The sequence below is a fragment of the Mus caroli genome, unplaced genomic scaffold (genome assembly GCF_978045245.1).
Source record: "Mus caroli unplaced genomic scaffold, Mus_caroli_1 scaffold_7, whole genome shotgun sequence".
Lineage (NCBI taxonomy): Eukaryota > Metazoa > Chordata > Mammalia > Rodentia > Muridae > Mus > Mus caroli.
Genome location: NW_028227262.1, coordinates 124,999,337 through 125,011,343, shown reverse-complemented (window position 1 = coordinate 125,011,343; position 12,007 = coordinate 124,999,337). Strand labels below are relative to the sequence as shown.

Here is a 12,007-nt window from a genome sequence, read left to right as displayed (position 1 = left end):
AAGACTTTGATACTGTTCCCGAGCATACAGCTTTGTGATAACCCCAACACATTATCATGCGTTCCTGGACTTCCTTACCATGTCCCCTTTGTTTCAATCTAGCAAATCTTTCATTAGCATTTCTTTTACAGATGTGATTCCTTTAGCAAGTCTAAACAAATTACTACTACAAAGGAACCCTAAAGTCTAGAATACTGAAATGGTAATGAGAATTAAACTATAAACTTACTACATATTTTTCACTTGACTCTATTTCTAAAGGGAGTTTTCCTATTTCTGGCCAACCTGAAAACTCAGAACCTTCCTTATGTTAGGCCAGTTATCACTGTATCACACATTTATACAGAAAATTAAAAAGTGAGGTTAGAGTGCTATTTATTTTTTTACTACCATTTATTACCATTAAAATGATGGAATCATCCCCTAGTTCTGTAAGTTATTGATAGTGATGCAATAAACAAGATTTATTCTTGTTATGCACCATTTATGAATACAGTTGAAGATACCAAACAGCTTCTATTTAATAACTAATACCAGTTAAATAATTACTATTTTAGGTTATTTGTAAACCAGTAAAAAGTTATATTTACAAATAACAGTGCATACCTTATAAAGGTAAATAAGAATGCACTGACTTGTGTTGCTTCCAGAATCTTTATAGTAAAAATAATACTAGGTTGTTAAATATGGGAAGAAAGATGTGACTTTTAGAGCTACAAAATATTATGTAACAAAGCTCAACTTCATCTACTCTTTTAAAATTATTTTTTCTACCTAAAATTGAAAAAGCAAGCACCATGCTTCCATTAAAATCATTTATTTAAAAATCTGTGGAATATGGACAGAAAAAAAAAAAACAAATGAGATATTATCAACATGTGTTTCATTTGAATCTTACTCTTCCCAGGTTTTATAACTTGAAATATACCATGCTTTACACCCTAACTGTTAGGCTGTCACGGTTACACATCTGCAATCCCTAACTCTGGAGTTAGTGGCACAAGATTAGGAATTAAAGTTCAGTCACACCTATATCCTAAGTTTGAGACTAGTCTGCGCTATATTTATTGACCTTGTCTCAATAAATACATACATATTCTGTTTCTGAACATACAATACTGACTACATGATAGAAGCTGTTCAGCAGCACCATGGGCACGGGATGCCACTCCTCTCTTCAGGACGTCAGCCAACGTTTTCTGACACAGGTAATAATGAAGGTCCTAGGTGTTCTGTATTATTCCAGTAGACTTCATTTTATTTCTCCACTCAACAAGTCTGTATTAATTGTAAGTAGTATTTTAAAGCTAAAGGATAACTTTTGGAATGCTGTATTTTAAATAAAATATCCAACACTGTCCATAACAGAGGAACAAATTAGTGGCAGAACAAGGGGGCAGGGACCGGCTTAAGAAGAACAAGTATGAACCTCCTTAAAGAGGTCTATTGAAAGGCTCTTCTTTATAGACTTCATACTTAACTGACTTAAAACAAAATTGCTACAACTGATCTAAATTTTTTTTCCATCAATGGGAAATGTAAAGGAACACTAATTTCAGTAACAACTCTCTTCCCATGCTTCTACAAATCCCTAAAGTACTTCATAGGTGGCACCCATTCTAACTATGAAATTCTTTAAAACCTCTCAGTAAGACCGATAGATGTAGATGTGACGGTTGGGAAATGTGTCCACTCTACACAACAAAGTAGGCTCCAATCTTCCCTTCTCTGTCATACTTTGGTCCTTACCTTCTTCCTACCACAGAGGAGGGCACTTTTCATGGTTGTATATTCCAAATCCAGTGAACTTTAGCTTTCTTTCCTCATTGCTCAAAGAGAAAGGCATATCCTACTTTATTCTACCACCCTTGCCTTAATTAATGCAGGCCATCATCAAGAAGATATTAGCTTAGCAGGGGAATGAAACCACTTTGCTTAATGAAGAAACTGAACTCCAGGTAATAGTATCTGTCAAGAATATGAAGTTTTTTACAATTTGATCAAGCAGTGAGAAATGCTGACTAGGCTCCTAAGTCTGAATCAAATGACCAATTATAATTATTCAATCAAGAAGTATGTGGCCGGGCGTGGTGGCACACGCCTTTAATCTCAGCACTTGGGAGGCAGAGGCAGGCGGATTTCTGAGTTCAAGGCCAGCCTGGTCTACAGAGCGAGTTCCAGGACAACACAGAGAAACCCTGTCTAGAAAAACCAAAATAAAAAAAGTATGTGATGTGAAAATTATAGAAAAATACCAAGATTTTAGGTCCATCTCCTAGAACTGCATACAAAGTGAGGAAACACAATTTAACTAATGAAGATGAGCAATAAAAACAGGGCTAAGGAAGTAAAAGAAATTAAGGCAAAACTCTTACTGATTAAGAAAAGACACTAATAGTGTCTTAACAATCACTAATAGTTAAAAACAAAACAAGGAAATAAACCAAACAAACAGGTGAGTATAGCAGGGAAAAGTCGGCCAATCCTCACCAGTTTCAAACCATTCAGAAAGGGGGCTGGACCCAAGTGGCCACAGGTTTTACTTTCCCCGCTCCTTACTGGGAACTACAGATATTAAACTCCACATGGAGGAATGAAGAAGGGTGAATGTACACGTGCCTTGCACAAGTTAGCTATTACTCTACCTGAAAGTCAGCAGTACTTTAAAATAAGATAAGTGAATCTTGCTCTTTAAGTTTATGAGACTATACTTCCAGGTAATGATACCATTAGAACTATTAACTCCATGCAAGTTATTCACATATTCACTTATTACATTTGACTTTAAATGAAATCCTAATTTCCATAAAGTCTATTTATTGAAACTATACCATAGCAACAGATTTCTAAGAGTCATTTCTTCCATAAAATGAATTATTTCCAGAAAATGAGAAATGTATGTGCCTACATACTTCTCTGCTCTCCTTTAATATCCGCCTTTACTGCAGTTCCCTTGCCTCACCCTCTACATCTAAGTGGGACTTAATCATTCTAAGAGTCTTTTGACTTCTCTACCTATAAACTGCTTTAGTTCAGGCTCATTATTACTTTACAGGGGCATCTACAAACACTTTCGGGATGTCCTGTGTCATACCTCTCACAATCCATAGTTCATTTCTACACTGCCTTCACCTTACCCAAGTATACTGTCAAAGTGAGCCCTGACCTATATGTGGCTCACCACTAACAATGCTTCCTCAACTGTACCTGTCTCTTAGTTATGGAATGTACCTTGACATCTTAATACAAAGAACTGCTGAAGTCAAAGAACTTGTTTTAACTTTAACTCACAAAACTCAAACTCGAGCAAAAGAAAGCCTATGATTGTCAATGTGACATCCAATGTTTCCAATGGGTCAATTCTAGAATTACCCACAGAAATAAACTTCTACTCTCAAATTGTAGTATATATTCAAATCTTCCCACTAACCTGGATTAAAAAAAAAATAATCAAGCTCTACCTCAGACCTAGGAAACCTAATTATCAAGGAATAGAACCTACCCACACATGTCTAATATTTCTACAGTGATTCCAATATATACATGAACGTGGAAATACAGGCAGAATCCCTGTTCCCTAACAAACTCTTATTTTCCAAGTCCTTTCTTGTCATTTATCAACCTACTTAGCACCTGTTAATCTTGCTCAGATGTTGCCCATTCTATCAAACTTTCCCTTTACTCTCCCATCACTCAATAGTTCTCCATCCGTTTCTAACAAGTTTTCAGAGATTTATATATACTCCCTACCAGCACGACCACTGCATGAGACAGCATTCTAACTTTACAGGTAGAAAAAGCAAAGACAGAGCAGGAAAGTAAAGAGGCTTGTTCAAATTGACCGGGAGCTTAAACCCACACTGCCTGACTAGACTACAAAGCTATCTTGTCGGTCTTGTAAAGGACTGACTGACTGACTCATCAGTTTACGTGTTGTTTCCCTCTTCAAACACCAAGTTCCCTGAGGGCAAGCATCAATCTTGATTTTTGACCTCATCATCCAATTACCCAATGCACGTTTGTTCGATGAAAGAAGGGATGAAGAACTTACTTAAAATCTGGCACCATATAATGGTTTCATTTCTTAACTTTGTAGATAGAGCTCTCAATGTATCTGCTTATTATATTTGGTCTGACCTGTAAATTTACTGCTTGATTTATGAGAATGCATTTATTTCACTATTGCTTTAAACTACAAACAAACAAACAAAACAAAAAGCAAAAAAAGACATTGAGCAAAGCCTATAAGGATTATTCCATAACAGCAATTTTACATTGCTCTCTATTAAGCCAAAGGCTTCATATTTTACAGTAATTTTCACAAGAGAAAGCAACAACAATGCGGTTTTAAGTTACTGCAATTCAAAAGGTAAAGTTGATTAATAATATATAATGTAAAGAAATTGAGCACTGACTACTTGTAACCATTTCAGTAACCCACTTATGCTTACAGTGAGCCGTGCTATCTTTGTCTATAGAAATATACTCCCACATCTGTCATTTCCTTGAAACCCTGGGTAAACACTACAGTAAGCTCTGAGCAACGCATACACTAGAACACAAATGAATGTCTGCCATGCCTGAAGTTCATGGGCCTGGTATGTGAACACCGTGAGCTACTTAATGTTTGATAGACTGTAGACTAAAGGTACTAGACCAGCAAAGCTGACCTCTACCCTGCTCGCAGGCAGCTCATATTAAACTAAAACTAAAAATAAAAAAAAGGTTTCCCTAAGCTGAAAATTATGCAAAAATTAATGCTGCTTTAAGAAATTTACATTTTATTTCTATTAATTTTATGTAAAAAATGAAGTAGTTATTCCTTTAACACCCCTTTGAGAGACAAATCAATAAGGGGAACAAAATCCTCACCAAACAACATGATGTAGTGGAAAGTACAAAGTAACTGGGCATATAGTTCCAGTTACATTCCTAAATTACTATGTGACTTGGGGCCAAGAGCTCCATTTTCTCATTTGTTTAAAGAACTATAGAGGACGGACTCGGTTCATCTTTAAAGTAAGTTTTCTCCCAAACTCTTTTTCTTCTTTTTTTGAACCACTGTTTTCTACTTTAGTCAGTGAACGCAGTGTTCTTTAAAGTTTAAATTTTAGAACAAGAAATACATCTTAAGTCCGATGGAATGATTTGGTTTCCCAAAGTCGATATGAACAGTCAGCTCATGAAGTTAACAATTAATCTGTAACTTTCCACAAACTGTCTCCTCTTAACTTCTTCAGGAGGTGTAGTCTGACTCTGACATCTCCAACATTGCTCAGGGAGGATATGAAATGGTTCTGCTCGGCTGAAACTTCTCCGGGTGTTTCCTGGGTTCCAGAGACACACGCTCTGCGAGAGCTAGCAAACACGGCAGAAAGGGAGCCGGCTAGCATTCCAACAATCCCCCTTTCAACTCAGTCACCTCAGGAAGATCAAGATAAGGCCTTCACCCAGAGAACCTCCCCACCCCCAGAAGGCCTGCAGCCAATGTAATGAATGCTTCCGTCAACAACACCCATTCCCCTTCCCACAGAACTGCTTGCTCCCAATCCGCCATCTGGGGTTGGAATGGGCCTCCTCACAGCACCAAACTCAGAACCACTTTTGATCCCAAAGGCCGTGAGCTATTAGAAACTGTCGCTTCCCTACGCATGGCTTTGGAGAGAACAGCTCCCCACACCCCACCCCACAACGCAAGGGAGGAAAAGAAAAACTCACAGTGGGGCGGAGAGCAGAAACTAGGCCTAGTTTCTGCTGGAGAAATAAACCCCGTTTTTTTTTTTTTTTGTTTGTTTGTTGTTTTGCAATTGGGAGCAGGCGCATTTCCTGTCCTTGCTCTGATCCTAAGTGTCCATGAACCTGCACTGCACTTTATCCTCTCCCGGAATCCTAAGGCGGACCGAAAATCCGATTCGCTTCTTTCCCCATCTATTCACTCCAAAAACCTCTAGCATTGTTAAGGAAGATAACCCAGATCCAGAAGTGGAAAGTGAAGCAAGGGGCAATGCTGGGATCCTGTCCTGAGATCTTAAGTTGCTGATGCACGAAGAAAATCCCCTTGTGGTCTAGAGTAAAGTTTGAACCTGCAGCAAGGGCACGGACCCAGCCCGGCCCGGCCGACCTGGGCTACTGGGCAGGCCTACGGAGGTGACACTCCCTTGTTCTCCAGCAGCTGGGGGAGGTGGCTCCCGGCCGGGCAGGCCTGCACCCGGGGAGCAGGGTGAGGGGAGCCCCAGGGCCCGGGAGGCTGGAGGCCTGGCCCGCAGCAGCAGCACCCTAGCCGTGCCGAGCCCGCCCCCCTTCTCCCTCCTACCCTTGAGTCCCCCCCACCCCTCCAGCCCGAACCCGCCAGGAGACGTTGGGGATGGCGACGGGGGGGGGGGGGGGTCTCGGCTACTGACCACACATTTCTTGCCGAGGAAGGAGAAGAGAGACTCGTTCTCTTGCGGGGTGAGCAGCAGGGAGCCCACGTTGGTGACCCTCCGCGGGGGCTGCTGGCCCGAGCTCATGGTGTCGCCGCTGGGGTGGAGCGTCCAGGGTCGTCACTTCTGGCGGCGGGCGAGCACTCGGGTCCCACTCTGGGTGACAGGGGCGCGAGCCAGCGGTCACAGCCGCAGCATCCCGTCGTCGCTCCTCCGGCGCGCGGAGGCCGAGGGAAGGAGCTGACGGCAGGCGCCCTCGGGCCGCGCGCCGACAGGGAAGCTCCGGGCTCCCGCCCTGCTCCGCTCGGGCTGGATGGTCGTTGTCCTAGCACTCCGGCGGCTGCGCTAAACTCCCTACTCCTCCAGTCCTCTGGCGGCGGCGGCGGCAGCGGCGGCGGCGGCGGCGGCGGCGGCGGCAGCCGCACAATCCAACATGGCAGCGGGGGCGGGCGAGACCACGGGACGCGGGACGCGGGGGAGAGCGCCGGAAACTCGGCAAGGCGGGACACCCCCTCGGTTGCTGCGTGCCAGGGCGTGTCCTACCCAGGCCCCGCCCCTTCCGGAAGCGGCAAGGCTCATCCCGGTTGAGGCCTTGTTGCAAGCTAGTCGCCCCCACCAATGACCACCGCGCGCGTGCGCAGACTCAGAGCGAGGCAGGGCTGGCGGGTCTCCTACGCTGCGGAGCCGGACGCCCCCTTGCAGCAGCGCCCACCTTTGCGGAGCGTCCGGTCCGCGTAGCCAGTGTTTGTTAGGCATCGAAGCGAGAAACTCAGGCCGCCTGTCAGGGAGGTCTAGATTAGCTGGAGAGAAAGGTCGGCCGGCGTGGTTTTGGTCAGAGCCGCAGGTGCCTCGGGTTTCTAGATCTTAGTCCCGGCCGCCAACGGGGCGTGGAGGGACAGTGCTAAGATCAGAAAAGACATCTTCAGAGATGTCAAAAACAGACTCGCAAAAGGCGTCCACCACCCGCCTGGCGGATCTCGTGGGATAGGTGTGTGTAGTTTTTTCCTTGCCTTGTGAATTGGAAACTACCCCTCTCAATCTTTCTCTATCTCAAGTTGGAAGCACCTTGTTGTCTCTTTAATTCAGGATGAATGCACGCGTTTGGGAATGTCGTGTAGGAATACGCCTTACCTCTTTTTTCCTTACGAGTTAATTTCATGGCTCTGTATTCTAGGTGCAGGGACCTAGGGCCTGGTGCATACTTAGCCAGCTGAGCAATATTCCCAGAAGTAAATAATGAGAATTCATTACTGTGTTTCATAATATTAAAGGTTAGTATAAAATCATTGGTTGAAAACTAAAAAGCTTTAATTTTAAAAAATTGGAATATAGAAATGACAAACCAGATTACAGCCAATTCTATAAAATGTACATCCTACTACTAATACAACGTATCACATAAGTTGTACTAACGATGTTTGCTAATTACTTAGTTCTAATTAAACAGTTGCATATTCAACTTTTATGACAAACTCTGGTAAATTTCTGATAGCTCTCAATACATTGATAAACTATTACCAAAGAACTGAAAACAAAGCAGTAAAACTGCCTATAATGCACATAATGAAATTGGGTGATGAAGAGCAAGCCTACAACAGAGGATGTGCGAGTATACTCTTAGGAGTTCTCACATAGTATATGGATATCTCAAATTATATTAATGTTAACAAAAAATAATCTTTAAACGTGGCAAAACTTTATAAAATAATAGGTTTGTAAAAGGCACCATTTGAAATACAAGAAATGTTTGAACCATGGGGCTAACAAACCTGGAAGATGAGTCAGTTTATGATTTGTTAAAAATGCACCTCTTATCAACTGAAAGCCTGGTGACAGCCAAGATCATCACAAGTTCTTGAGAAATGTTTCAGCCCTGACATTTTCAAACTCGAACACTTCCTTATCCGAAAACATAGGCTGCGGTTGGTTCAAGGTTGAAGTTCCAGTTAGACAGTTGTTTAAATACATCCGGGAATTGCTTCTCTGTCTTAGGTTCCTCATCTGTAAAATAAAATCACTGTTTCACGGAGGTAGTATAGTGGAACTTGGGACAAGTAGACCTACTTTAAAAATGTAGAGAGAAAACCAAGTGCTATAGTGTACCTGATACACAGTGAGTACCCACGGCCTGTCTCGCTTTTAACCATCATTGCTAGTGGTCTGTTATGTATTTCTTTGTCTTAGAGGATCAAGTATTGAAGCATGTATTTTTACATCCATTTTATATAAGCCTGATTTTTCAAAAACCTTTAATTCATAGCCTTACACAATTCTCAAATCTATGTCCATGAATTTAGAACATATTCTTTTTCTTAGTGATCAGGCTACAGATTTTGCCAGATTGTTTTAGTCCATTTTGCTAAAGTAACCAAACTGCTAATATTATAATTGTAGACAGGCTTGTTAATTAGTAAAATCCAAGAAACTAGCTAGGACCTAGACCAGAGAATGACTGCTTAATGTGCACAAGGTCCTGGATTCTATTCTATTCTCTCTACTCTCTCTCTCTCTCACTCTCTCTCTCTCTCTCTGTCTCTCTCTCTGTCACTCATGTGAGTACACGAGAGTGAGTGCAAGAGCACGCACGCACACACATACACACACACACACCACAAACAACAAAGCCCAAAAAAGCAATTAAAACTATTTTAAGAATGTGTGTAGGGAGGTGGCATAGGAGGGGTTGGAGAAAGGATGCCTGGGTGGGGCTGGAGGGAGGGAAGGGGAAAGTGATGTAATTCTATTTTCATTTTAAAATGTACACAAAATTAGAATGAACATTTTTTTAAACTAAAAATACCAGCTCTTACTGACCACCAAACTGATTTGAAAATAGATATGAGAGGGGAAAAAAAAAAAAAAAAAAAAACCCTGTGGCCTGGTATGTGTTTCAGAACCTCTTAGGAGAGACCGATTGAGTTCCAGTCTACTAGCCTGTGCTTCTTCTAATTGTCTGCTCTTTTCCTCCTCAAGAAATCTTGAGGCCTTACCTCGGTACAGCTTTCACTCACTGTTGTCTGTTTTCTTTAGACTTGAAGATTAAAAATTGTCATTATCATAATGCTTTTTTCCTTAATCCCAATTTATTTATGTCTTCCACAAAAATCTTAAATATAGTACCTTGTCCACAAAATTTCAACGTGAGTTCTTATTTCTAGCCTCCCCATCCCCACCTCAGGGCTTTCCCCAATACCTTGATAGTCATAAAGCAAGAAAATGTAAGTGCGAACATTTCGTTGGAAATACGACTTCCTTATGCATTTGGACATGTGAAGAACAAAGTATCGGGGAAGTTCCTCTTTACTGTGCACAAAGGATTCTGTTTTATTCATTCATCCAGGTATCAAGAAGTATTAGCAGTATTTGTTTCAAGAAGCCTAGCCAGTCCCCTGACTTTTATTCTTGATAGCATAACTCCTCCTGCAGAGCACAAGACAGCATTCACTGTTTTCTTTGGCAAGTCCTTTTCTTATCTCAAATTCTTTTTGCCCAGTTTGAGAGATTGGATATAGTCCAGGAAATAAGCATTTGAGTCTCCTTCAGCTGGATGTTTTGAAGTTCACTAGGCTAAAAAGAGTAGGGTTTTTTTTTTTTTTATCTTCATCTAAAGTACAGCTGCTGTATTAAAAGTCTAGAAATAGAACAAATACAAAAGTAAGTCTTGGATTTCACTTCTCATGTGCTTTCCTTTCCCTATACTAAACTCTCTCCTAGAACTTTATTTTCCACTGCTTTCTTTGCTATTATTCTTTAAGGTGAGTGCTTCATTTTGACGGAAAACGTTGTAGTAATGTATTTATGGAAGTGAGGGGATATTTTCAGGTGTCACCCATACTACTGTGACCACACTTCCCATTTTACTTCTTTACAGTTGTCACTGTGGATGTACAGGTCCTCTGAAATGCACTACTTCCCTGGTTAATGTAGTAAATTAAAATATAGTGACACCCTTCTCTATGGGAGAATTGGTAATAGCATCACACAGAGTTCCATGGCATTCAGCCATTGGAGCCAAAACTGCTGGTACTGATGATGTCCAGCTGTGGGAGAACTGATTTATTTTTTTTATTTTTTTTTTCTATGCTGAAGTTCTTTTTTTTATTATTATTTCTTTTATTTTTGAGTTTACAATAGAATTTCAGTATTTCCCCTGTCCCCATTATTTTTTTTTTTGAGAATTTAACTTTATTTTTTTTTAATATTTTTATTACATATTTTCCTCAATTACGTTTCCAATGCTATCCCAAAAGTCCCCCATAGCGCCCCCCCACTTCCCTATCCACCCATTCCCATTCTTTTGGCCCTGGCATTCCCCTATATTGGGGCATATAAAGTTTGCAAGTCCAATGGGCCTCTCTTTCCATTGATGGCTGACTAGGCCATCTTTCGATACATATGCAGCTAGAGACAAGAGCTCCGGGGTTCTAGTTAGTACATCATGTTGTTCCAACAATAGGGTTGCAGATCCCTTTAGCTCCTTGGGTACTTACTCTAGCTTCTCCATTGGGAGCCCTGTGATACATCCAATAGCTGACTGTGAACATCCACTCCTGTGTTTGCTAGGCCCCAGCATCGTCTCACAAGAGACAGCTATATTTGGGTCCTTTCAGCAAAATCTTGCTAGTGTATGCAATGGTGTCAGCGTTTAGAAGTTGATTATGGGATGGATCCCTGGGTACGGCAGTCTCTAAATGGTCCATCCTTTCATCACTGCTACGAACTTTGTCTCTGTAACTCCTTCCCTGGGTGTTTTGTTCCCAATTCTGAGAAGGTGCACAGTGTCCACACTTTGGTCTTCATTCTTCTTGAGTTTCATGCGTTTAGCAAATTGTATCTTAAATCTTGGGTATCCTAAGTTTTGGGCTAATATCCACTTATCAGTGAATACATATTGTGTGAGTTCTTTTGTGATTGTGTTACTTCAGAGAACTGATTTATAAAGACAAAGCAAGCGGTTCTGGATGCTGCAGGGATGAATACCGCTGCTTTCACTGCAGCATCTAAGTTTCATGGGTGTAAACTGTCCACATTATAAAATATCTGCACATTTTTATGTAAGCACTATGTAAATTGGGAACTTGAGGATTTGTTCTAGTAAATATTTTTCTAGTTAAATGTGGAGTGTTTTATTTGTTATCAAAAATATAGCTGACAAAGTTCTTTTCTCCTGTTTCAATTCATTTTAAGTACAAGTCATTTTCTGGGTTCTGTGTAGAGTTGATAGGTTATCTGCAACCCATTCACACTCCTCATTGATTTTAGTGGGAAATTTAATTCTTATTCAATGTTAGTGAATTACCTATGATAGCTATTGCAACTCTCTGGTCTAGTCCCCAGATACCTAATACATTCTTACACTAAGAAGTGATTGGTGGTATGAGGCATGCTATGGCTCTCAGGATAGTGTTTATCTGTTCCAGCTGCTGGTTTTTAACTTCATTGAATATTCAGTAACTATTACTTTAGTTATTCCAAATGAGAGAGCAGAGACATTATAATGAGAATTAGTTCTTCATTATAATGTACTCCAGATCAGTTTATTGGTGAATTAGCAAGTGGGTTCATAGATAATGTAAAGATGCCAT

General features: G+C 41.1%; 1 protein-coding gene across 1 annotated transcript in view; it reads right to left on the bottom strand.

Annotated features, from left to right (window-relative positions):
* Wasl (WASP like actin nucleation promoting factor) overlaps positions 1-6,914 on the bottom strand; it is a 51,879-nt gene extending 44,965 nt beyond the window's left edge. Inside the window, exon 1 of the mRNA XM_021164665.3 lies at positions 6,402-6,914. Coding sequence (XP_021020324.1) covers positions 6,402-6,509 — 108 coding nt within the window. The 5' untranslated portion in view covers positions 6,510-6,914. The remainder of the gene's footprint in view (positions 1-6,401) is intronic.
* Between the last annotated feature and the right edge of the window lie 5,093 nt (positions 6,915-12,007).